This window comes from Uranotaenia lowii, chromosome 2 (assembly GCF_029784155.1).
Source record: "Uranotaenia lowii strain MFRU-FL chromosome 2, ASM2978415v1, whole genome shotgun sequence".
Taxonomy (NCBI): Eukaryota; Metazoa; Arthropoda; class Insecta; order Diptera; family Culicidae; genus Uranotaenia; species Uranotaenia lowii.
Window position 1 is genome coordinate 213,289,135 of NC_073692.1, and position 27,830 is coordinate 213,316,964.

Below are 27,830 nucleotides of genomic sequence, written 5' to 3' on the forward strand. Positions count from 1 at the left end.
TATACGCAAATTGATGGAGAAAATGATTTTGTTTCGTTTGGATAAATGGGTAGAAGCAAATGGTCTCTTTTCAGACACTCAATATGGGGTTCGAAAGCGCAAAGGAACAAACGATTGTTTTGCTTGCTGTCTTCAGAGATACAAATAGCGTACGCAAAACGTCAGCAAATGGCTTCAGTGTTTCTGGACATAAACGGAGCTTTTGATGAAGTCTCAATAGAGGTGTTGTCAGACAAGTTGCACTCCCGGGGTCTGCCTCCACTATTGAACAACATCTTATACAGCTTGCTTTGTGAGAAACATCTGAACTTTGATCACGGAGATATTGCAATTAGAAAAATAAGCCCTCCTTCATGGGCTTCCCGCAGGGTTCATGTTTGAGCCCACTTTTGTACAACTTTTACGTAAGTGACATCGACAGTTGTCTCTCTGAAGGCTGCACTCTAAGACATCTTACAGATGATGGCGTAGTATCTGTAACAGGTAATACTGAGTCACATCTACACAGACCTTAACAAGAGACTTTAAACAGATTGTCATCCTGGGCTTTGGGACTTGGGATCGAGTTCTCTCGAGAGAAAACGGAGTTGGTGGTTTTCTCTAAAAAGCATAGACCAGCTAAAAGATAGCTCCTACTACTTGGCAGAACGATCACTCTATCGAGGTGTTTTAAGGATCTTGGGGTTTGGTTTGATTCCAAATTTACCTGGAGAGCACACATTGAATATCTGAAAGGAAAATGCCAAAAGAGAATCGATTTTCTCCGATCAATCACTGGCAACTGTTGGGGAGCCCATCCAGAAGATCTTTTAATATTGTATCGGACAACTAATCTTTCAACAATACCGTTGACTCCGCATCGCTTTGGGCTGTATATCCTCAACGCATAACATGAGTCTTGAAGTTTTGGCAGGAATACTCCCTTTGAAAGATCGATACAATCTACTATCACTTCGGTTCCTCATCAGGTCATGAACCCATTGGTGATCGTTAATTTTGAAAGGTTACTTGAGCAAAATTTTCAAACCAGATTTATGTTTATATACCATGTCTTCATGTCAATGAAGGTAAACCATTCTTTGCACTCTCCAACTGGTGTTTTCAGCCCAGACTACGATAATTCTTCTGTCCAGTTTGATTTGTCTATGCAGTGAAGTGTCCAGATAAATGCATAACGCACTGTAATGATTTATAATGATCACTCGTTTAGACGAGATCTTCTACTCATCCGATCGATGTGCGATCGGAGTCGAAATGAAATAAACGATCATTCTGATCTTAGCCGTGACGATAAACGGAGCCATCCTAAAAGTGTATTTTATATATTGTATTGAAAATCCCCTAGTTAAAGTTAATTTCCAAGTTGGATAATAGTTGTTCCTGATTTAAAAGCGTACATAACAGCTGGCGACGAGGAAAAAGGAAAAACTCAAACGGAATAGATTATATTTCTAGAGTGAGTTCGTAGGTAAGGCCAAGGGTTTAGTCGGCGAACAAAAGAATTGTTCTAAAGCATCGTGTTCAGCGTGAGTGGTTTGGGCTAGTAGGTCGCCTCAGCGAAGCAACTCTACCGACGCTTGCTACTCGACGTCACTCAGCGAGGGAAGTGAGACGAAATCTGTGAGTCGTGAGAAAACGTGCGAGTCAAAATCCAACCTTAAGTTGATCGATAGCAGCTACTGGAAACGTGAGGTGGTCGTTGCATATCACTAGCGTCGAACGAAGAGTGCTTCAAGTGAGAAGTGAAGTGGAATTAGAGGGTACTGCATTCCACAGTGCATTTCACGGTACATCTGCAGGTAGTAGTTGCTTCGAAAGCGTGAGTACTGAATTTTAACATTGATTTTATTAAATTGTGCACAGATTTAAACTATATACCAATTCAATCATGACTGCTCCAAGTATGATTGGAACGATTGATCACTATAACGTGGGTCGATCGTTTCAAAATTACGTGGAACGATTTGAGATCCTGTGTGATCTGAACAAGGTAACAGAAGATTGCAAAAAATCGTGGTTCATTTCTTTGAGTGGCGATCTTGTGACGACGAAATAAAACTACTGTTTCCTAATGAGGAAGTAAGTAGTTTACAGTATAGAGATATTATAACGAAATTGAAAGCGCGATTCGACAAAACTCAACCAGCGTTGATGCATAGGTACAAATTCTACAATCGGTTCCAAGGAGCCAATGAAGGTTCCGAAAATTTCGTACTTGCGATAAAACTGTTAGCGGAAAAATGTAATTTCCGTGAATTTAAAAACGAAGCTATAAGAGATCGACTGATCATCGGTCTCAGGGATAAGGTTTTACAGCATAAACTTTTGATGGACGATGATCGTGGACTGGAAGAGGTAGCTAACATGATAATTAACAATGAACTGGCTGGGGAACGCGCGAAAATAATTGGGGAACACAGTGAGGCTCAAGCGGATGTTTTTTCAATTAAAAACAGACTGGTTCGTCGTGATGGGTTCGAAAGCAATCGTTTTGGTAATCGGGCGGATTACAATCAACAGCGCTACGGAAAGCTTGCTAGGTATCGATCGCGTAGTAGGAGTAGGGACGAAAGTGGAGATAATGATCGTCGATTTCGTGGTCGTAAACAATTCAACCACTCGAGAGCTGTTTGTAACAAATGCAATCGCTCAGGTCATTTACGTCGAGACTGCTGGTTCGAGAAAAAGAATGTCAATTTTGTAGAACAAGAACAACAGAAAACTGTTTCACCCACCGATAAATTTGATCGTCTACGATTAAATGATTCCAGCGAGGAGAGCGAAATTAATTGCATGATGATATCGTCTATAAACAGTATTTCCGGAGCTTGTTTGGTCAATGCAGTTGTTGAGGGTCAGATTCTTTCTATGGAAGTGGACACAGGGTCTGCAGTATCGGTGATGAGTGAAAATTTATACAAAAAGCGTTTTCCTTTCCTCCCGATTTTTGAATGTAACAAAAAATTATTGGTAGTAGATGGAGCCAAACTTGATATCGTAGGACAAGTTCAAGTGTTGGCTAGTCTCAATAATCGCAAAACATTGAAAACCATGATAATTTTGAAAAGTAAAAATGATTTTGTACCTCTTTTGGGTCGGGACTGGATGGAAACATTTTATCCGCAATGGAAAGCTAGTTTTTCAAAGGTTTCAACTGTTAACAACGTTATTTTGGAGGCTACCAGGGAGAAAACTTTGGACATGATTAAACAAAAGTATGGAAAAAATTTTAACAAAGATTTAACAGAACCAATTTCAGGATATGAAGTTGATTTACATTTCAGAACAGAGCAACCGATATTTAAGCGAGCCTATCAGGTGCCATATAAACTAAAGGAGAAGTTCTTGAAACATTTACAAGGATTAGAGAAGCAGGGTATCATAACGCCAGTCAAATCTAGTGAATGGGCATCTCCGGTCATTGCCGTATTGAAGAAAAACGAAGATATTCGTATGGTAATAGACTGCAAAGTTTCTTTAAACAAATTTATTATTCCCAGTACTTATCCTTTGCCACTTGCACAAGATATTTTCGCTTCTTTGGCTGGATATAAAATTTTTTGTTCCCTCGATTTGACAGGAGCTTACACTCAGCTAAAATTGTCTGAACGTTCAAAAAAATATCTGGTGATAAATACTGAAATTGGTCTTTTCAAATATAACAGATTACCTCAAGGTTTGTCATCCAGTGCTGGTGATTTTCAACGTGTAATGGACGAAATACTTAAAGGGTTGGAAAATGTATGTTGCTATCTTGACGACCTGTTAATCGCAGGAAAGGATTTTAAAGGATGTTTGCTTAAATTAGAACAGGTGCTTGAAAGACTTTACAAAGCTAATGTTTGTATAAATTTTAAGAAATGTAAATTTTTTGTAAATTCCTTACAATATTTAGGACACATTATAACTAGTGATGGATTATTGCCATCCCCTGAAAAATTATCTACTATTCAAAATGCTAAAATACCACAGGATGTGACACAATTAAAAGCCTTTTTGGGGTTGATAAACTTTTACAATAAATTTATTCCAAATCTATCAGCTAAATTGCGCAATCTTTATGATTTGCTTAAGAAAAATCAACGATTTATATGGACAACTGAATGTGATGCATCTTTTAAAGAAAGTAAAGATTGTTTATTAAAAGCTAATATTCTTGAGTTCTACGACCCCAGTAAACCACTGGTAGTTGTGACCGATGCTTCATCCTATGGCTTAGGAGGAGTATTAGCTCACAATATTAATGGAACAGAGAAACCTATATGTTTTACGTCCTTTTCTCTAAACACTGCTCAAAAAAAATATCCAATATTACATTTGGAGGCGCTGGCTCTGGTTTGTGTAGTAAAGAAGTTCCATAAATTTCTTTTCGGGCAAAAATTTAAGGTTTTTACCGATCATAAGCCGCTGATAGGAATTTCCAGTAAAGAAGGAAAACATTCAATTTATGTAACTAGGCTGCAACGATATATAATGGAGCTTTCTATTTATGACTTCGATATCGAATATCGTCCAGCTTCGAAAATGGGGAATGCTGATTTTTGTAGTCGCTTTCCACTTGATCAGAAAGTACCTAACAGCTTAACACAAGAACATATAAACAGTTTAAATTTCACTAGCGACTTTCCATTAGACTTCACTTTAGTTTCGAAGGAAACTAAAAATGATAAAGTTTTAGCAGAAGTTATAAAATTTGTCGAAACAGGTTGGCCAAAATTAAATCAGGTGAAATTTAAGAACTTTTACTCACAAAAGGAGAAGCTGGAAGTGTTAGACGATGTTTTACTTATTGAAAACAGAGTGGTTATTCCTAATGCTTTGAGATATTCAATCCTTAAACTATTACATGCTAATCATGGGGGAATAATTAAGATGAAAACATTAGCGCGACGCACAGTTTATTGGACAGGAATGAATTTGGACATTGAAGATTTGGTTAAATCTTGCAATATCTGTGCTACGATGGCTGTCGCAACAAAACCAAAAGAAATATTTTCTTGGATACCAACAAAGCGACCGTTCAGTAGAGTGCATGCAGATTTTTTTCTTTTTTGAAAAGAAAACGTTTCTGCTAATAGTAGATAGTTATTCTAAATGGCTGGAGGTGGAAATTATGAATTATAGCACAAGTGCTCAAAAAGTTAACAAAAAGTTCAGTGCTTTTTTTTGCTCGTTTTGGATTGCCAGACATGGTTGTCACGGATGGAGGTCCAACATTCAATTCACGGGAATTCATACATTTTTTAGAGCGACAGAAAATTAGAGTGCTCAAAAGTCCGCCTTACAATCCGACCAGTAACGGACAAGCCGAGCGGATGGTAAGAACTATCAAAGACGTATTAAAAAAGTTTTTATTAGATCCTGCATTTAAAAATATAGATTTGGAAGATAAAATTTACTTGTTCTTAATCAACTACAGAAACAGTTGTCTTATGGAGGATGGTGCGTTCCCGTCAGAAAAGATATTTCTTTATAAGCCAAAAATGTTTCTAGATCTTATAAATCCTAAAACAAAAATTGAGCAAAATTTGGGAAAACATCCTGTAAGAGATAATTTATTTGACTACAGGTTGGAAACATCTCCTGACAACTTTGACAAGCTGGTGGCAGGGGATAAGTTATTATACCTAAATCCGAATCGAAAAGAAATACCCAAATGGTTTAATGCTGTATTTTTAAAAAGATATTCTACTAATATCTTTCAGGTCACTTTGGGTACGCACGTCATAATGGCACATCGTAATCAGTTGAAAATGATACACAATCCGCAACGACGGTGTAGCGCTTCGTAGCAATACGCAGTCCTGTTTGGACGCGGTCTAGAGGAAGCCCAGTAAACATTCCCAAGGTTTTGAATTAAATACCAGCAAGTCGATCCATACAAGAGTTATAAGTGCTGTGGCATACATTGAAATGTATTCGAAGAAATTAGCAGAGAAAAGTAGCAATCCCATGCTGTCGAAAAATGTTATATGAATTTAAAAGTTATAATTTTATTAATATTGAATTTACTAATGTAGCAGTCGAAATTTTCTGCTCGGGTCATCACCATCTGAAACCAGCCCTGCAACAAGCTTCTAGTTGGCTCCACTAGGAGCGCCACCTAATTTCCGCCTTCTGCATAATTCGTCATTGTTCTCTAGCCATTACAAAGAGAAACACGCATTAAACGTTTGTTAAACAAATCCGTATTTATATTTGTTTCCGATCCGTAAAACTTCCTACAGATCAGAAGTGGGATTACCGCGGATTGTCGCGACCGATAAGTAAAAACGCGAGACCGATAAACCGAGGAACCGTCTTTTCCTATTTTTCTCCGTTTTTGCCTTTGGCTGTTCGACAAGCCGAAACGTGCTCATCCGCCATCTTGAGCAGAAACAAAATGTCGTCATCAAATGGATTCGAAACTCCATTTAACGACAAGCAGCGTTCCGTGAAGAGGAAAACTAGATCGCAACGTTTATCTACGACTAGTTTGACAACCTCCGCTTTTGTACCAGCAATCAAGGAAGGAAGCCGCCCGATTAACCAGAAAGTGTTACACTTCAAGGAGGAGGAAACCGTCGAGGAGGAAAGCGACGCAACCGAATGTTCCGCTCCGTGCTCCGCCGTTTCGGATGCAAGCAAGAACAGTTCCCGTACCCGTCGTTCCAACCGAGAAACTTTTCTTCACCCCTTGGAAGTTGAACGCCTAATTCCTGCTTTCAATGGTAAAGACGGGAGCAGCCGCCGCTGGATCAGCAAAATTGAAGGATTCGCCCAAATCTACGGATGGTCACATCGCTCGTGTTTACATTACGCACACTCGAGGTTGACCGGAACAGCGAGGAAGTGGTTCGAGGCCCAAGACGAAACTGCGCTCAGTTGGGAAAACTTCAAACGGTCGATTTGCCAAGCGTTCCCGAGCCGCATGAACGAAGCCGACGTTCACTTCCAAATGGCCAGGCGCATCCGGAAGCGAGACGAAGACGAAGAGAGCTACGTGTACGACATGCAGAAAATAGCCAGAGAAGGTCGTTTATCCGAAGAGGCTATTATCTCGTACATCATCCGAAACATCAACGATGACAAGCTCCAGGAATATTTGGTTACCAAGGAACTGGACACAATTGCCGATCTTATCGCTTGCCTACAGCGACACCTACGAATGAGAGCCGTGGTTAACACCCGACCGCCGCTCCAAGTGCGAAAGGAGTACCCCAAACAGTCTTCAATCAAACCAGAAAGTCCCGAAGAGCATAAGCGGAAGGAAATGCCAGTACGACGGTGTTACAACTGCAACGAAGAAGGGCATCTATCCGTCAAGTGTCCCTTGCCCCAAAAGAAAATCCGATGTTCGAAATGTGGAAAAGTTGGCCATTCCACTGCCGACTGTTATTCCCAAGCCGTACCAACACCAACGAAGCCCAACTACACCAATCAACTTCACTTCATCCGAGATGGAGAAACCGAAAACCGAAATGTGGCAATGGAGCCATATTTTCTGGAAGTCGACGAAGGGAGTCGCCGGCGAGCAACTCTTCTCTTCAAGAATCGGTGCACCACGTTCAACGTACTCCTGGACCTGGGATCACCGGTAAGTCTGATTAAAGGGTCTGTGTTACCGTCTGATTTTGACTATTCTCTCGATATTCCGCCAACCGATATCACCGGTATCAATGGCTCGCGTTTGATAATGCACGGGTCTTTTAGCAGTTCGATTGTTGTTGGAGATCGCGTTTTTGGAGTAGATTTAATTGTCGTTCCAGTAGAAACTATTTCGGACGATGTTGATGTCCTTTTAGGCCGCGATTTTACGAACAGCAACTGCATCGCTGGCGTTATTTTTCGGAGGGAGACCAACGAGTCAGAATACGAAGGAGCACTTATGATCCAAGCCTTCGGCAATTCCAATGACCAAGTTTTAGTTATTGAAGAGGATAACGAGGTTGACCTAGACGTAGGAGACAACGACGAGACATTCAAGTCCAAAAAAATAATTGAAACCGTATTTAAAGATCATTATATCGATCGTTCGAAACCTTCTGAACCATTAGTAAAAATGGAAGTAGAGATTAAACTCAAAGAGTATAAACCGTTTACCGTTAGTCCAGCTCGCTTAAGCGTTTTTGAGAAAAACGAGCTGAAGAAGATAATTGACGATATGTTACAGAAAGGAATTATTTGCGAAAGTACCGCTAATGATTATTGCCGTGTAGTATTAGTAAAGAAGAAAAACAATTCGTATAGAATGTGCGTTAACTTTAAACCGCTGAATATGTTGGTTGAACGCGATAATTTTCCGATGCCGGTCATAGAAGACCTGGTGCTAAAACTGCGAGATAAACGATATTTTAGTAGCCTCGATCTTAAGAACGGTTTTTACCATGTCGATATCGCCGAAAATTCGAAGCACCTCACGTCGTTCGTGGTCGACGGTGGTCAGTATATGTTCAATAAGTTACCATTCGGATATGCTAACTCACCAGCCGCGTTTGTTCGTTATATTAATAAAGTCCTTGACAAGTTTATTAAATCCGGAATGATAACTGTTTTCATTGACGATATACTTATAAGCAGTGACACGATTGAAGAGCACATTGAAATGCTTACGTTGATTCTTTGTACGCTTAGCGATAACCATGTTCATCTCCAGTTAGAAAAATGTTCATTTCTTAAAACCGCGATCGATTACCTCGGTTACCGCATTACATTTAATTCAATTCGACCAAGCGATCGTCACATTGAATCGATACAATCGTTTCCTATTCCCGTGAATGTCCATGCACTACATCGGTTTGTAGGACTCGCTAGCTATTTCCGGAAGTTTATTTCGAACTTCAACACGATTGCTCAACCGTTATACGCGTTATTAAAGAAAGACGTTGTTTTTAAATTCGGTGAAGTAGAACTTGCTGCTTTCGATCAGCTGAAAGCTAGCCTTATTTCGAAACCGGTACTCGCTTTTTATTCCGCAATGTTAGAGACTGAGGTTCATACGGACGCGTCTAGTGCAGGATTTGGAGGAATCCTATTGCAACGTCAGGAACACGACAATAAGTTCCATCCGGTTCTCTTTTACAGTCGTAAAACAACCGCCGCGGAATCAAAGCTGCATAGCTTCGAGTTAGAGACCCTAGCCGTGGTCTATACGCTGAAACGATGTCGTATGTATTTATTCGGGTTAAATTTTAGAATCGTCACCGACTGTGATGCCATGAAAAAGACTTTAGAAAGGAAAGATATAAACGCAAAGATATCTCGATGGAGTTTGTATTTAGAGCAATTTGATTATACGATAGTACATCGACCGGGAGATCGTATGCGACATGTCGACGCTCTAAGCCGCGTTAATATTTTGTTACTCGGAAACGGAAGTCCGACCGAAGATGATTTGTTTTCTAAATCACTTTATACCGCGCAACTACAAGACCAAAGAATTCTAAAGATTAAGTCAGCCGTCGTGGAAGGTTCACTTAAGGACTACGAAGTCAGAGATAATTTGGTATACCGGAAGGATAACAAAAATAAATTGTTGTTGTATATTCCAGAGACCATGGAAGATTCGGTTATCTTCAGATACCACAGTATGGGCCATTTCGGTGCCGACAAAGTTTGTTCGGAGATAAAGCGTTTATTTTGGTTTCCGGATATGAAGAATAAAGTACTAGCTCATAGTAAATCGTGCGTAACGTGTATCGGATATAATCCTCGGAATAAACAGTATGATGGTTATCTACAGAATATCGAAAAAGGAAATATTCCTTTTGATACCGTTCATATCGACCATCTAGGTCCGCTTGAAACAACGAAATCGAAAAACGTTCATATATTCGCTATTATAGACGGGTTCAGTAAGTTTATAAAACTCTACGCGACGAGAACGACTAAAACAATCGAAGCAGTTAAAGCCTTACGTTCTTACATGCAACATTATTCGAAACCTAACCGTATTGTTTCAGACCGCGGAACCGCGTTTACTTCTAAAGAATTTGGTTCGTTTTGTGAAATACAGGGTATTAAACACGTACTAATAGCTACAGGTTGCCCCAAGGCCAATGGTCAAATAGAGCGTTACAATCGGGTACTCGTCCCTTTGTTGGCCAAGCTTGTAGAAGAACGAAAGAAGAATTGGGATTTCGTGCTATTTGAAGCCGAATATCTATTGAACAATTCGTACAATCGCGCAATCGATAATACGCCTGCAATGCTGCTATTCGGTGTTAGGCAGAAATTGTATCGAGATACAGATCTTGAATCGTTCGTAGAAAACTTGAATCAAGCCACCGATCGTAATCTAGAAGAAATAAGAGATGAAGCAGTAGAAAAGATTAAACAGTTGCAAGCATATAATAAACGAAAGTATGACTCTAAATGTCGGTACAATACTCAGGGCTGGTAGCGGTTTGACAATGAAAAAGTAGGGACTTTAGTGACCAAAATTTGAAAAAAAGTGACCAAATAGTGACTTTGAGGACCGAAAAAAGTGACCAAATTGTGACTACGTTGAACGAAAAAAGTAACTTTGAACTACAAAAAATGTGACCAAATCAGGCCCGTGCGAAGGACCCGTCCAGGGGGGGGGGGGGGGGCTGGCTGGGTTTCGAAATTCAAATTTAGATAAAAATAATAAAATAACAATACAACAAATAAAAAATTGAAAAGGAAAAGGTTTTCTTACACCGTTTGTCACTCATGTTCAACACACAAACTAAAAAAAAGACTGATAAACAAAATTTTGGAAACATATTACAATGAATGTTTCAAATTTTCGATAAGTCAAGAAAGTAAGAAATAAATTAGTTTCTAAAGAATTTCTTAGAAAATTTAAAATTAAACAAATCTGAATTCTAAAATAAATATCCAATCTTGGACAAAACTTACCATGAATAGATGTTAGGAAAATGATAATAATTGTTTATTTTTATTCATCTAAATTTGGAATTCTTTTCCTCATTTTCAACTGGAAGTTTAGTGAGAAATTCCGCTGTATTTTTTTAATTTGAACAAAAAATATTTAATCACGATTTAAAATGTGAATTACCGATTACTGAATAAGAAATCAATTTTGAACAGAATTTATTCAATGTTCGATGATTTAATTTAATTTGATAAAAGAAGAATATATTTATAATTATTTTAAAAGTGCTAGTTATATAGGCCCGACATAAAACCTTTAAAAAAGTAAAATTCTCCAGTTATCAAAATTTTATTTTTGAAGCTTAAAAAATAACTTCATGTTCAACTACACTGACAAAGAAATGTTAGAAAATGAGTAATTACGTGAATTATAAAAACTGATGAAAAATTAAAAATAATGAGTTCAAAACTCTTGTTATTAATATTGAAAGCACAAACACTGCGTATTAAAATTAATTTTGAAAGTTGCTACTAAGAAGAGTTTTTAAAACTTTTTAGATTAATTTAAAAATCATGATCGATCCATAAATCATCATTTCATATAAAAAATATTAATAAAAAGTTTTTAAATTTTCAATCGCAGGTTTTTAAGCTTAAAATTATAAGCTCTGAGTATTTTGTTTCTTTTGATTAAAATATTGGGTCCTGAAAGGACAGAAGGTTGAAATTACGTTTTATTATTAAAAATTTGGAGTTAAAGGCTTATGGTTGAAGAACACAAAAACTCAGAATTTAAAAACAAGGAAACAATTATTAAAAATATGTCTTAAAAATTTAAAAAGTTTGATTTAAAAAAATCCGGCAAGTTGATAAGAAAATTGAAAAAAAAAACTGTACAGTAAAATTCGGTAAATTTATCTGAAAATTGAAAAAACAATATGAAAATAAAAAAGATTAGGTTAGATTAGATTAGTTTTTAAAAACATTTCAGGAAGAGTTTTTTCAATAAACATGTTTCACTATAACCATTTTGGTGCTTATTTTTTTAAATTAATGATGTGGTAAATAGTGTTCTAAGCTAGAAAATTTGTCAAATTCGGCCGAGCATATTTAGTTTTGGGGATAAAGAGTTTATTACTAGTAAAATCAAACATTGATAGATAATTGATTATGGAAAAATGTCATTACAAGTATTTTTGACATCACAGCAGAAAGTGTAAAAAAACTTGATACTATTTAAAGCTCATCAATTCATATAAAACTTTTATTTTTAAATAATTTGTTTTTGATTTGAGTTTTTGTAAAAAAAAAGTGCAGAAATTTCTCTACAATTTTTTTAATTATTTCAAAAGTCATTTCAATAACACAAGCTGATAGAAATATTGCATACATATTTAGATTCGGGGAACCCAAATTAGTTGAAATTTCCGTTTAAATTCATTGCACCTAAGAAAAAAGTAAATTTTGTGGCCTTGTGTAAATTTTTAAAACCCTTTTTTTCAGTATTTAGAAGAACAAAAACCACGAAATAAAATTGGGTATGAAATTTCTTTTTTAAAGAATATTTCATATCAACATAACATTTGTTATGACATAAAAGATTTTTTTTAGTAAAATATGGTTCGTTTCAATCTCAATCGTAGTTACACTTCTTAATAAAAACCCATTCTAAAGACGAGATAGGGTTTTTGTATATCAAGTTTTGATTTCCAATACAAAAGGTTGATTGAACAAAAAATTAAAATCTACAATCAAAGTTAGTTTCAATTCATGAACGTCAAACAATGTCGTAAATCGAAATGTCTCAAGCCAAGGGTGATTCATTCCGAATTTCCGCCGGAGGCGAAAAAAATTTCTGACTGACTGATCAAGTAATTAACCGTTACTACCGTCAATATTAACAATTCAAACTACTCTTTCATTGGTTTATTTTCGGTGAAAAAAGTGACTTTTGGTGATAAAAGTGACCATTTTTCTGAAAATAGTGACTTTAGTGACCAAATGATGAAAAAAGTGACTTTTAAGTGACTGACCCAAAAAAAGTGACCAAGTCACTAAAAAGTGACTCGCTACCAGCCCTGAATACTAAATACAAAGTAGGTGATTTAGTAGTTGTTAGAACCGTTAAGGTACCAGGCGAGAATAGTAAACTGAAGCCTAAATTTAGGGGTCCATATCAGGTTCGCAAGGTCCTCGATAACAATCGATATATTGTATCAGACATGGACGGATATCAGGTGACAAGTACGTACTTCGACGGAACCTTTGATCCTCTCAATTTAAGACTTTACCGGCAAAGGTCAGAATGTTCGAGTAGTGAGTCTGATTTCTTAGGTTTTCCCGAAGAGGATTAATGTTATGTGCAGAAGAGGTTCGTTTTGCATTAAATAATCGAAGATAAAATATGTTTCCAACAGCTTTCGTTCGGCGAAAGTCTTATGCATTATTTCGTAACCGGTTTTGTTTAGTTTTGAGTCATCAGACAGTAACATGATTCTTTAGTTGGACTATCGAGGGCGATAGCAGCAGGACGGCCGAGCTGTAGCAGTCGAAATTTTCTGCTCGGGTCATCACCATCTGAAACCAGCCCTGCAACAAGCTTCTAGTTGGCTCCACTAGGAGCGCCACCTAATTTCCGCCTTCTGCATAATTCGTCATTGTTCTCTAGCCATTACAAAGAGAAACACGCATTAAACGTTTGTTAAACAAATCCGTATTTATATTTGTTTCCGATCCGTAAAACTTCCTACACTAAAAAACGGAGGACTGAAGTGTCCAGATAAATGCATAACGCACTGTAATGATTTACAATGATCACTCGTTTAGACGAGATCTTCTACTCATCCGATCGATGTGCGATCGGAGTTGAAATGAAATAAACGATCATTCTGATCTTAGCCGTGACGATAAACGGAGCCATCCTAAAAGTGTATTTTATATATTGTATTGAAAATCCCCTAGTTAAAGTTAATTTCCAAGTTGGATAATAGTTGTTCCTGATTTAAAAGCGTACATAACATGCAGCAGGAAATTCGTGGAATTCCGGATCCGCATCGTTCACTTTTGATTCCAAGAATTTTCGAAGCTAAATAATGATAGGTCGATGCTGACCAAATGTACTTTACCGATGGGTCTCTAATTGAGGATAAAACGGGATTTGGAGTTTTCTACGAAACAACAAGCGCCTCTTATAATCTCCAGTCACTGTTAGCTGCTATTCACCTGGCCTTGGGACAGATGGCTCAAAAGCCGAAAATGGTGTTGGTCTCGGAATATTAGGTCCACAAAAGCAACTTTACTATCGTCTTCCTATTGCATGCTCAATCTTCTCTGCTGAGGCAGCAGCATTGTGCATCGCTGTAGAACAGGCGACTAAGAGCACTGATCCCGCAATAATCTTTACCGATTCAGCAAGTGTTTTGAAATCATTGGAAAATGGCAAATCAACTCATCCTTGGGTACAATTTATCGATAACCAAAATGTTAGAAACATAACATTTTGCTGGATTCCAGGCCACATGGGCATTAAAGGAAATGAACATGCTGATAGTTTAGCTTTACGAGGAAGAACTGGTCGTCTCTGGTGTAAAGAGATACCGGCAATGGATGCAAGAAAAATGATTTTATCATCAATCTCACATGCCTGGCAACAAACATGGTGCAACGAACGTCTTCTTTTCTGTCGAAAAATCAAAGACACCCCACCTGAATGCGAGATATGCGACATGCGACTTGACGTGGAACATCTCCTGCTGAATTGTCGTCAATATGACGATATAAGAAAAAGATTGCAGCTACCAACATCAATAAGAACTATACTGTGCAACGACACAGAAATGGAAAACTTAGTGATCATATTCCTTAAAGAAATCGACATGCTCGAAAAAGTTTAGTTAACTAAGAGATGAACGAACTTTTAGTTTAAAGTCTCTATAATTCAACAACAAACAAACAAACCGGGCCTTGGACAGCATCGTCTCACGGCCTGTTGGGCACTACTATATTGTAACGGATAGTCTAAGCTCTGTTGACGTCCAGATCATAGTACCTAAGCGATTCTATGTTAGTTATAAGTATGCCATTAGAAATAAATTCAATCCTGTTCTAACTGCCAAGCAGGGTAGTTTGTTCTAAGGCTCTCGTCTGAATACCAATATTACCATGACATCGAGCATATTGTTTGATCGTGTGAGGTCTATCTTGTCGCCAGAACGAATTTATTAGACTCCCTTCGGGCCCGAGGAAAACCACCTAATGTTCCAGTGAGAGATGTTCTAGCTGTGCTAGATTTGGATTACATATTCGAAATCTACCTTTAATTTAAAAAAAGCAATCGATCTTCGTCTAAAATCCTTTTTTATTTTCATATTTACCTTTCTATCTTCCTTTCTTCTCTCACAAAGTTTTAAGTTAAGCAAACAATTGTAAACAAACAAAACCGATTTTGGCTCCTTAAAGACTTAAGGTATGAGCCGTTTCAAATAAAGCAATTGTTAAAAAAAATCATTACCCAATTGTAGCCAGTATAAAAACCAGAACTATTTACGTTAAAGTAAAGCCTTGTATATTTCTTTTTAACAAATGGTTTTATTAAGGAATTTTACTTATAAAGTTTTTATGTGTATTTTCCAAACTTTGGGTTAGTAGGGGGGCCGTAATCTTCGCGACTACTCAACAGTTAATTCAAATCTTATTATAGGAAAGGAAAAGGGATTAACTGGGGTAACATTGTATAATTTAAATTTTTGATAAAAAGTGAGATAAAAATCTTAGGTTCGTGGACGGATGAATGACCTAATAGATGTTAAAATTCCAATGATCAAACACATAAACAAAATTAGGTTAATTGAACAGATGTGCTTTCAATGGCTCATAGAAACAGAGGTTTGCATGCCTTTTTTATTGAATGTAATAATGTAATAATAATCTTGTTTCTGCTCTTCTCAAAATCGCAACCGCTGATGTACTTCGACTTCGAAGTACCTACAGAGAAAATAGTTATGATTTGAAACCACTGACTGGTCTTACAGAAACATTCAGCTGGAATGGGTGATCCAGGATCGATTATGCAACGTTGCTGCTCGAAAGTAAAATAGAGTTTGGTTTCAATTATGACCACTTCCATGTACGTTTAATTCTTTGAATCAAATGAATTGATGGATTGACTGACGGATCTTCTTGTCGTCGCTATTTTGCCATACAGAATGCGAATGTTTTATTTTTTTCTTATCTGTGCAACAATAAAAAAGAGGCACAAAACTGTGAAACCTCCCTCCTCCCTTGGCTTCTTCCACGTCATACCCGTGATAAGTTTCAGTCAATCAACCATCTTTTAAAGCCACCCACACTTACCAAATCTGGCCCAGAATCAGCGGAGGAAGTTGACTTTGCAGGAAAAAGCCCTTGGCCTGGCCACCGGTCACAACTCCGTTGATCGGCTGCAATGACTTGAACTGCTCATCGTACTTGGCCCTCTCACGGGATGTAATCACGAACGGATCAGCCGCCGCACTCATTTTCGCTTTCTAGACCACCAAATGGGTTACAGGAATCTGTTGTCCTGGTGTTAATTGTACGCTTCCAGTAGAACCAAAATGCCACCAATCTGCTATCTTTTGGTTAAAAGAAACTCGAAAGGGTGTTTCCTGATGCCAACCCAGTCGAATCGTAGATCAAGTGACCTGAAATTGCACTTTTCCTCCCAAGATTTCACACTGACCAGAAAATTTTCCTGATTTTTCACCGTTTCCGTTCTAATAGGTCACACACAGTAAGATTATCGATTATTTTTCCAGCTAAGAGCGAACCTTTTTTCTTCACCTATCCTTTATCAGCAGATACTTGCTTCAGCGAGTCGAAAAGATGAGAAATCGGACATTTAACTACATTCCGACACGTAATTCACTTCGCCACAATATCGGAACAAGAACCTTGGACAATTCACGGAACGATTCCACCGATAAATTGGAATTTTTACTGCACTTGTTTCGGATGAAAATAAAAGGACTCTTCCCGATTTCGATCCGACTTCTAGCTCTCGTTCTAACACTCAAAAACTACTATCCATGGTTGGACACACACTGGCTCTCTCCTTTTCCCCACTGCTCCCGCATACGATTTTACATTCCGAAAAATCGTCTTCCCATCCCGAACACACAAACACATCGATAATACGTGAGTAAGCTGACTGGAATGTTAACTGTCAACTTTGCGGGGTGTTTATGAGAAATGAATCGTTCCGTTGGAAGGTTGGAAAACGAATACAGAAGCCCCCTTGGAAAATTGAAATCAAAATCAAGCAAACGACGGGTTGAATCCAATGAATTCTGAGTAGACGCGTTGCATGCATATATTCCAAAACGCTCCAGTAGAAGTTCATTTGCAAATCATGAAAATAATAGGTCTGTTCAGAAGCAATTAGAAACTGGATTCGATTTATGAAACGCTGTTGGAGAAAAACTGCATCCTTTATTCAGGTCTAAAGGCTCGCGACTAGACTCGGCAACTGTAAAGAGTTATCACCCAATTAACCAGCAACACTGTACAGCCCTCAACCTAAGTACATCCCTGTTTGTATGTTGCTCGAGTCAGAACTATATCTGCAGCGTAATTGTACGGACGTAATAAAAATATTCAGTCGCATATTCGAGTTCTCCTTAATTTTCCCATGCTTGTTACATGGTGTCGGAAGTGAGTTTCGTTTGAAAGTTCGCGAAAGCAATAGATTTGCCAAGGATTCGTTCCCCATAACGCGATTCCGGAGTTTTGTTTTGCGGTTTGATTTTTGTGAAAAAAGTTACCGTTGGACGCCATTTTCATATTCTATCAGTGAGCGTGTGTTAGTGAACAGAATGGCAACATCAGACAGTCGTTTACCACCACCACTAGACTGTTCGAATCTCGCCAAAGACTGGCCGAAATGGAAGCAAAACTTCCACATCTATATGATCGCAAACAACAAAAACAATCAACCGGAACAATACAAAATCGCCACATTCTTGTGGTTGATCGGTGGACGGGGCGTTGAAATTAGAGGTGGGCAGAACGGCTCATTTCAATGAGCGGCTCAGAGCCGTTCGCTCAATTCAATGAGCCGGTTCATTTGAACGGCTCAAAAATGAACCGTGTCACGCGGCTAACACTGGAGCCGTTCACATACCACGTGGTCAACCTAAGGGAAGGGGGTGGGGGGGAGGGGTGGGTGGTTTGTAAATTTCCATGTAGAGGGGGGTAGGAGTTTGAGTCATGTCCACGTCTAGCATTTTAATGAAAATTATAAATAACTTTTTTTAAAAGTGCCAAATTCAGAGCAACATTACGTATTAAACTTCTACTACGAATATAAACTCGGGATTAATTTTTAATGTTATAAAAAAACATGTTCAATTACACAGAAACATGTCCGCTGGAGTCCTCAATTTTCGTTCATTTATCTCTAACACACTTTAGCAGCTTTCTCACATTATCCAAATTAAAGTTAAAATTACATTATAGGCTCACATTTTTCGAGTGTCTGAACTTTGTTAGTTTTGTATTCGAATACGTATACGGAACACGAGATATGACTGAAAAATCAAAGAATACATCGCATCCCTATTTTGTGTGTTGATCTGCTTTTGCTTCAAATTAGCAGCTTTTGATTCTTCGCCCATCAAATCACAGGTAACATAGACTGAGGAGCGAAGAACAGCAGAAACCCGTTCGATCGTTCTCTCGAACCAAAGGAACCGTGCTGGGTGGTGGTTCAAAAAAGAGTCGAAAAACGGCTCGCAAAAGAACGGCTCGAAAAAGAACGGCTCAAAAAAGAACCGCTCAAAAAAGAACCGCTCAAAAAAGAACCGCGACTCGCTCAACTCTGGTTCACAATCTGAACGGCAAGAGCGGAGTATGGAGAGCCGTTCAATTTGATCAAATAAACGGCTCGGCTCGGATGCTCTGTTCGGTTTTTTTTCGAGCCGTCCTGTAGCTCTTTTTTAACCACCCACCACCCACCTCGGTTCTTTTGGTTCGGGAGAGCGAACGAACGGATTTCTGCTGTTCTCCGCTCTTCAGTTTGTGTTGCTTCCCGAATACGAAAATATTGTAACATAACCATTCCTGTAGTAGTTATAAAACGATTAGAAACAGCGTAGAAAAACGTTTAGAAAATGATATCTGAAATCATAAAAAACATTGCACTTATCTTGAATTCCAAAACGACGGTCTGTTGAATATGGCGTTAAGTTATGTTACTGTTTAAAACTATTAAAACACTTATATGGAAGAACTGTTTTACGGACAGTTGAGATAACGTTCAAAAACCATTCATGGAAAACATATTCTGATCATCAAACTGTTTTTGTTACAGTTATTCTTAAGGTTCTGTTGTAACTGAACATTTACAGTAATAGTTGTAGAACGCATTAATATGACGTTCTTCCAACGCTATGCATACCGTACTCTGAATCACACGGGAATGTAGCACGCACGCATATATAAGAAAATTTTCTTTATTGCCGAAAAACAACCATTTTTATATTTTATAAATGTTTATTTTAATCACTTCAACAATTTATATGACATATTAGCATTTAGCATCTCTACCAGGAGGAGATCTAATTTCGGGCACACGGGTGGGTTCTCGTACCTGCTGGTCACTCGAATCCATCCATCGTACGGGACATTGCTTCCAGCGTAACATTGCACCTGTTGCTGAAATAAATAAAACCATTTTCGTATATTTCAACAAATTGTAATGGCAAAAAAATTTACCTTTTGCGAACTTCGCTGGTGTCCTCCGGTTTGTCCTATAAAATATGTCCGTCCGGACCACAATCGGAGGACTTGTTGCTGCTGAAACGGGAGTGGGGAACGGAACGTGGGTCGAACGCGAAAAACGAATATTTTTTGTTTTTGTTTGTATTCTTCTTCTCTTTCAGTTGTCAACTCTCGGCAGGGATGCCAACTAGACCAATCTTTCTAAATTGTACCATGAGTTTAAAATGTGAAAACCAAAAAAGATTTATTAGCTTAGATCAAATGCTTTTAAACCTTCTTACATACTTAATGACTTCAAGAAATAGGCAAATTTCGAGGAAATAGAATTTAAATCACTTATCATTGAAAAATGATAAAAAGGAAATGGAAATGATATGATGGATATGATATTTAGTAGAAATGATGTTTCTTCGGTTGGTTAGAGTTGAGAAATATATTTGTGCATCATATATAATAAACAAAAGAAGGAGATTATGCGGATATGCAGGTATATTTCCATGTTTCAAAAGAAGCTTGATCTCTTTACGCCAAACTTGTTTGGGGATGGGAGCAAAACATGTTTTACCTATTCTTAGAAAGAGATTATCATTTTTAATTTTGGTTTGAAGGTTTTTAAAAACCATCTGACATCTCAATATTTTACGTATGAACGACATGGTTAACCGAAAGGTTGGATAAGTCAACAAAGTAAAATAAAGAAATATCTAAATATTCTGCAGGCTTTTTTTTGCTGCATTTGCATAAATTAGTATTTTGCATGAGTATATCATAAAAGTGTGCTGATTTTTTGCCAAACCATCTGGCATCTCTGACACACGTCTTGGCCAATTTTGACGTAAATTTGATATAAGACATGGACGCTATGAGTAACGGTTCGAGATTATTTTTACGATTACAGAAAAAATTGAAGTTAATCGTTCATACAATTTATTCACCGATCCAGATATCATCACTTTTTCGCATGAATGTTTATGTTTCGTTTTTATCGTTGTCGAAGTAAAGTTTTATTTAATGGCTACGTTTACAGAGATAATCACTATTTCTGGAGCCGTAGATGTATCGTAAAGACTGTTTGAGATATGGTTTTTTAGTATGCGGGTTGTTTGGTGATGGGAGAGCAACCAAGAGCTGTTTATTTGAACCGGCTCTTTTGGAAAGAACGAACGAACCGTGACTCGTTTGATTCGAAGAACGGACGGCTCTCCACTTTCCGCTCTTGCATATTGTAGCGGTTAAATATTTCAATCGGTGTTGAGCGGCGGGTCACGGTTCATTTTTGAACCGCGGCTCTTTTTTTAAGAGCCACGGGTCGTTCGTTCTTTTTGAAGAACCGGTTCAAATGAGCGGCTCTTGAGCGCTCGCGCATCACTAGTTGAAATTTACAACACACTATACCCGAACAATGGTGATGTTGATATGTTTGGTGCGCCAGCCGGAGGCGGCGTTGAAGCGAATGACGATGGAGGACAGCAGATACAACGTACCTTAGCACAGGTCATCGAGGCGTTCGATGGTTATTGCGTGCCTCAGAGAAATGTCGCAATGGAGGCATTTAAGTTCAACGGAATCACACAAAAGGAGCGGCAGACTTTTACCGATTTTGAAACAGCACTTCGCACTCAAGTAGCTTACTGTGAGTACGAATGCGCGGTATGTCATGCTTCTTATGTTGATCGAATGCTACGAGATCGAATCATCATTGGTATCCATGACAAAATGTTGCAGCTCAAGCTCTTGGATGGCAGAAATGATTCACTGGCAAAGGTGGTGGAGACGTGCAAAATATTCGAAGCTGCAGCAGAGAACAAGCAACTGTTGGACAGCAAAATGCCGCTGAGCGTAGTTCATACTGTTGAGCACCCAAGAGAAACTTCAGAAACAGCAGGGGAGGTGGCTGTCATCACGAGATCCGGACCGAAATGCTACAACTGTGGCCAAGCATTCAACAGAAACCATCGTAGGATTTGCCCAGCAAGGAACATTACGTGTAGGGGATGCAACCGGCAGGGCCACTACCAGGAATTCTGCATATCAACGAGACAGCAAGGAAATGCCAGTGCCGACAGAAGCAGCAGCCGCGGAGGAGCCTTCTCGGTGCGGGGATCCAAGTCAACTGGTAACAAGGGAGTACACAGTGTTAATTGGGTCGATACAGGTAATTTCTTGATTTTTTTAGATTTGAAATCAAACATTAGTAGTCGTAATCTTACTTATAGAGTGAATTCAAATAGCAGCTCGAATGAGAATGAACGCTTGAGGTGGACGAAAGAATACCATGTTCAGGGGTGTCCAATAAGTTTTAAATTAGACACAGGTGCAGACGTTAATTGCATCCCGCTGAAATTTATGAAGAATATGAACATTCCTTTAAATAAAAACAATCTATATCTTGTTACTGATTACAATTCTAACGCAGTACAAATCCATGGAAGAGTGGAACTACCTTGCTATGACCCTCACACTCGTAAAACTAAAACAGCTCCATTTTTGGTAGTTGATAGCGCATGTGAACCCTTGATTGGATTGAAATCGTGTATTGACTTTGGTTTAGTATCTCGTCTCGATAGTATTAAAACTAATATCCCCTGTGATTTAGATACCCTGTTGAAATGTAACAGCGATCTCTTTGAAGGTCTGGGTAAATTTCCGGGTACATGTACCATACAACTAAAAGAAAACTCTATCCCTGTTCTCCATTATAAAAAACGTATTCCCATGAGTCTTCATGAACGTCTTAAGGTTGATTTGAATTCAATGGTTCAAGCTAACATCATAACCCCAGTCGACTACCCAACAGATTGGGTAAACAACATGCAAATTGTTGAGAAACCAAATGGCTCTTTGCGTATTTGTTTAGATCCGAAACCGTTAAACGCTTGCATCAAAAGAGAACATTTCCTGATTCCTAAGGGTGAAGACATTCTATGTCGAATGAGTGGCAAGCAAATATTCACAGTGTTAGATCTGCAAAATGGGTTCTGGCAGATGGAATTAGACCGCAAAAGCTCTGATCTTACAACTTTCATGACACCTTTTGGTCGATTTCGTTGGAACAGGGTTCCATTTGGAATTAGTAGTGCTCCTGAAATGTTCCAAAAAAGAATGGTTCAACTGTTTGGAGACATACCCGGTGTGGAAGTATATTTTGACGATATTCTGATCGCAGGGAGTGATTTTACTGAGCATGATTGCATACTGACAATCGTTTTAGAGCGCGCTAGGGATAACAATATCCGTTTCAATTCGTCCAAAGTACAGTATCGAACGAAAAGAGTCAAGTTTATGGGCCATATAATTACAGCAGGTCAGGTCGAACCAGATCAATCGTATATTCAAGCAATCATCAACATGCCTAAACCACAAAACAAATCTGACGTCCTAAGATTATTGGGACTTTTCAAGTACCTAGGAAAATTTATTCCCAACCTTTCCCAGCGCACTGCTTCTTTACGGAACTTAACCAGAAATGATTCTGTTTGGGAGTGGACAGAACATCACAACTCAGAATATGAAAACTTGTTGTCTTCTATTACTACGACTCCCGTATTGTCTTTATTTGATCCTCGTCTCCCAATAGAAATTCAAACTGATAGCTCGAAACATGGTTTAGGAAGTGTCATTCTACAACAGGGTCGACCAGTGGCGTATGCATCACGAACACTATCTGGCAGCGAGCAGAAATGGGCCCAAATTGAAAAGGAACTCTTGGCCATAGTATTCGCATGTGAGAAATTTCACTATTTCCTTTATGGAAGAAATTTTAAAGTGCAGTCAGATCACAAGCCTCTAGAAACACTAATCAAACGACCCGAATAGAAAAGTATGGTGAAAAAACCATGAGTTCCATATTCACAAACCATAAATTTAATGGTTTACACAATGCTTATTATCGTCCACTATACCGTGAATGCACATTGGAATTCATAATTTCCGACCATTCATTTCATCGTTTTGGCGAAAATAACCATGAAAAAGGGGTATTGTTATGCAGCGTGACCATGAAAAAAATGGCGATTTTCCATACATTCGGATGCTCAAAAATATAAAGTTCATGGTGGTAACAGCTTCCACTTTTTCATAGTAAAACAATGAAAATCCATTTAATTACATTGTTATAACGAAGATGTAAATCAAGGTTTTTCTATGGTATATAACTATTGTTTTAACCGTAAAGTTTCATGGTTTTACTATGAACTATTTATTGATTGGAATATTTAGCTAAAGTTATAACTTATTTCAAGGAATTTTATTCATGATTAGTTGTGCTTTACGTTTATTAAAAAGCACGACCAAACAGGAATATTATTCCTTAAAATAAGAATAACTTTAGCAAACTGATAAATTAAAAAAAATCGAAATAATTTTATTCTATATTATAATTGTTTAACACTTTGGTATGGTAAGGCTTGAAAAAACAAGACATTTTCAAATTGTGCCATCCGGAACCTTGGATAGCAATAGCAACGTGAATCTTATTTCTAGTGCCGGTCTGTAGATAAAAATCCTTACCAGAATTGCAAGGTAATGCTTCGTGGTTTCCGTGTTTACCAGATTTGTGTTTAGGGCACATAATTGTATTGCCGCTTCGATGGACCGTAACTCAATCATGGCCCGGGCCATGTCCTCTAGGATTTTGTTTAGATCTATAGAGTGGCAGCGGTTTCCAGTCACTTCTACATAAATTCGTGATGCTCGTCTATTCGCGCACTCTTAATGGTAGCATGTTTAGTAATGCTGACTTGTTTTCCTTTTCCGTTGCTGTTCATGAGTTATGTTGACCAATCCATCCATGCTTTGTTCTAACCTTTCGCAAGCCGTCCGATCGAAGATATTCTACAGATCTCGCTACAAATCTGCCGTTCGGTTTCTAACTGCTCTATGATTCAGGCCATTGGTTAGAGCAACCACCAGTGTGTCAGTCAGTTCATCGTCTCAGATCCGTACTTGGTTGTGGGGAGCTGCAAGAGAACGAGAAATGTGGGCTATGTATAGGGTTCAATTATTTTCTCGAAGATAATTTTGTCGTGTTGATGTCACAAGTAGAAGCGTTAATAAAAATAATCTTACCATCGGAATTTATCTGGTAGCCTTCATGAACATGTCCAAATACGTGATACCGTGGTTTTATTCGTTGCTGATCTGTCGATGGCAACACAAACGGCACGTAGTAAATAAGATCTCCATGACTAACGAGAGGCGTATGTGTTATCAGGATATCAACCTTTTCTGAAATGTTCTCCCACTTTTCCGGGCAATCTTTGCTGCGCTTCACATTGAAGGCCCACTTGCAAAACTTCGGTTACCCATTTTAAGACCACACAATTCAATGCTATTATCCTGCAGTTAGGTGCACTTGCTGAACTGCTGATGAATATTTTCCGTTTTCACGGCTCTCCTGAAATAAACAAAAATTAGTAATGAAACATTCCATATTTAATCACTTGAGATTGAAGGAAAGGTATGAAGAAGACTTTCACAAACCTTCGAATTTCCAAGTGTTGGTATTTCGTCAAGAATGATAAATCCAGTTTTCTTGCAGCAGCCTCCGGTGACATTTTCAAAGGAGTACATGAAGGTGTGATCGAAGCTAAGTTCATGATTTTCCGCTTTGACCATTTTGTGTTTATGCGGAAGTTTTTCTGAAAATAAATACGATTGGTTAGAATCATCATTTGAGTTCGAAACGCAAAGTTTTTACCCAGCTTATTGTTGAAATCGAGGACCGCAATTTTCTGCACAAAGATATCTCCATCCGGAATGTCAAATGGTCGGTTAGCGAGTGTGTATTCGACATACAAACAACCCGGATCTTGTTGGCGGGGACATTCCTAGTCGGAGGCTTTGCATCGATTTTGATGGCATGCTGAAATTTAGAAAGTTTCTTCCAAGCGGGAGTTGGATCTTCCGTTGGGAGGATGGATATCTTCTTTCACGTTAATCCTTCCGGTTTGATATACGATAACACTGGCACTGAATTAAGCAAAATTTTGATAAATACTTTAAAAAATGGCGCGAGCGCGGAGTGAAAATAAAACTCTACACGAAAAATTATAAATAGGCACACAATGCAAAAGTTTAACAATGTTCATTGTGGTTTGGAATTTAATTTCACCATGAAATACACAGTAACAATGATAGTTACAAGAAAATTATTGTTATACTGTGGTTTTTATATTTTTGACAACATTGGAATATTTTGAAATAACGATGTACTTCACGGTGACTTTGAAAATGACGGTGGTTTCAAAATAAAAAGTGGTTGAAAAATATTTGGATATTACGATGAAGTGCACTGTTCCATTGAAATTAATTGTTCTGTTATATTATTACCATGGTCCTTGCTATTCGGGGAGATATAGATGAAGTTACACCTAGGCTTCAACGCATGTTCCTCCATTTGTTAAAATATCCTGGGCTTTCCGTAGTGTACACACCTGGCAAGGATATGTTGATCGCTGATTGCTTGTCACGAGCTCCTTTGAGTGATAGCACCGACTTCGACGTTCAGCTATCTGGTATGGTGCACTCCCTTGCGGAACGAGCTTGCTTGTCGTTAGATAATTACCAGATGTATATCGAAGCACTAAACAAAGATGAACAATATCGTCGAATTGTTTCATATGTCAAAAGAAGTTGGCCGCCATATCATCAGCTAGACGATTTAAGCCAGATGTTCTATAAATACAAAGATTGCTTGCACTTTGAGGAAGGATTATTGTTTAAAGACCATCGACTGGTCATACCAACAGTTTTACAGGAACGCATAGCAAGATGGCTACACGCACCCCACATGGGTATTGAGAAAACTCTAGCTCGTGCAAGGTGTCAATTTTTCTGGCCTGGAATGACGAATAACATCACGGAGCTTGTCAAAAGTTGTGAGGTCTGCGAGAGGTTCACGAGAAACATACAAAAAGAACCTTTACATCAACAAGCTGCTCCAGAATACCCTTTTCATTATATCGGTACGGATCTTTATGAATACGCTGGGCATAATTATGTTGTCGTTATCGATGCTTATTCTGGGTTTATTCTCTCTGAGAGTCTTCGCGAAAAATCTGCGAGTCATGTGATTGAAGTCCTCGATAAAATGTTCTGTCGTTACGGATATCCTACTATCATTCGTTGTGATAATGTTCCTTTCAACTCCTCCGCCTTTTGTGAATATGCCAACAAATGCAACTTGCAATTTAAGTTCTCTAGTCCAAGATACCCACAAAGCAATGGGTTGGCAGAGAAGGGTGTAGCTATTGCGAAAAACATATTAAAGCGATGTTATGAGTCAGGTGATAAAAATACTTTTCAATACCGTTTACTGGAATATAATACTACTCCGGTAGCAAGCATGGGTTACTCACCATCGCAATTGTTTTTCGGTCGCATGATAAAAACACACCTGCCAATTGCTCCTGATCTACTGATTAGGAATTGTATTGACGAAAAGGAAGTTCAGAAGAAGCGGAAACAAAAACATGCCAACCAAAAACTGTACTATGATCGTTCAGCGAAACACTTACCACCCCTGAACATTGGTGAAAAGGTTATTTTTAGAAAAAACGCAAAAGAATGGCATTATGGAATAGTATATCGTATTGTAAATGAAAGGTCTTATGTCGTTAAAGATTATATAGGAAATTTCTTTCGTAGAAATAGACGATTCATAGCGAAAACTCAAAACTCAGGTTTTGACTCTAGTGATATTTTGTTCGAAGATCATCTAGCAAAGCTATTAAATAACAATGAAAAACAGATAGAAATTGTTCCATTACCTAATCAATCTTCTCCAGAAAACTTGGCTGTTGAGCCAGAAGTTATTGTAAAAGTTGAAAATGAAAGTCCAAATACATCAATTTATTTCGATGCCTATGAAGATAGTGAAAACAGTTATGATATAAAGCTTGAGGTTGATCCCATACCGGATATAGATCCACTTATGTTAGATACATCTATACACAATGATCATCAGTCGTACAAGACCCGAAGTGGTCGCGTGGTTCGTCCACCCAAGCGGTATGAGTTAGATTAGTTATCAGAATGCTATTGAAATTTGTTAAAAGAAAGCGTGTAAAGAGTTATCACCCAATTAACCAGCAACACTGTACAGCCCTCAACCTAAGTACATCCCTGTTTGTATGTTGCTCGAGTCAGAACTATATCTGCAGCGTAATTGTACGGACGTAATAAAAATATTCAGTCGCATATTCGAGTTCTCCTTAATTTTCCCATGCTTGTTA

The 27,830-nt window shown here is 38.2% G+C and overlaps 2 protein-coding genes and 1 pseudogene across 5 annotated transcripts in view; 1 reads left to right on the top strand and 2 right to left on the bottom strand.

Moving 5' to 3' along the window:
* LOC129749891 (intersectin-1) overlaps window positions 1–16,910 on the bottom strand; it is a 40,100-nt gene extending 23,190 nt beyond the window's left edge. For 2 of the 4 annotated variants that reach the window (XM_055745011.1, XM_055745012.1), the window contains exon 1: window positions 16,192–16,909. In XM_055745011.1, the coding sequence (XP_055600986.1) occupies window positions 16,192–16,355 (164 nt within the window). In that variant the 5' untranslated portion in view covers window positions 16,356–16,909. Of the gene's footprint in view, window positions 1–16,191 lie in introns of all 4 variants that reach the window. The other 2 variants (XM_055745013.1, XM_055745010.1) reach the window with 1 other exon arrangement.
* Window positions 16,911–21,012: 4,102 nt separating this feature from the next.
* LOC129742308 (uncharacterized protein K02A2.6-like) lies at window positions 21,013–24,826 on the top strand. Its single transcript, XM_055734191.1, has 5 exons — window positions 21,013–21,246; window positions 21,322–21,751; window positions 22,013–22,900; window positions 23,174–23,320; window positions 24,684–24,826. Exons 1-5 carry the CDS (start codon window positions 21,013–21,015, stop codon window positions 24,824–24,826), a joined length of 1,842 nt encoding a protein of 613 aa, XP_055590166.1.
* On the bottom strand, window positions 24,749–26,590 carry LOC129742318 (metallophosphoesterase MPPED2-like; annotated as a pseudogene).
* Between the last annotated feature and the right edge of the window lie 1,240 nt (window positions 26,591–27,830).

What these genes read in the sequence shown, in the direction of transcription:
- LOC129742308 (XM_055734191.1), top strand. Translation starts at nt 21,013, where the DNA reads ATGTTTGGTGCGCCAGCCGGAGGCGGCGTTGAAGCGAATGACGATGGA. An exon ending in GGGCCATATAATTACAGCAG is followed by an intron (nt 22,901 to 23,173) that starts GTCAGGTCGAAC and finishes GTCTCCCAATAG; the next exon opens with AAATTCAAACTGATAGCTCG. An exon ending in CTTGGCCATAGTATTCGCAT is followed by an intron (nt 23,321 to 24,683) that starts GTGAGAAATTTC and finishes TTTATCTGGTAG; the next exon opens with CCTTCATGAACATGTCCAAA.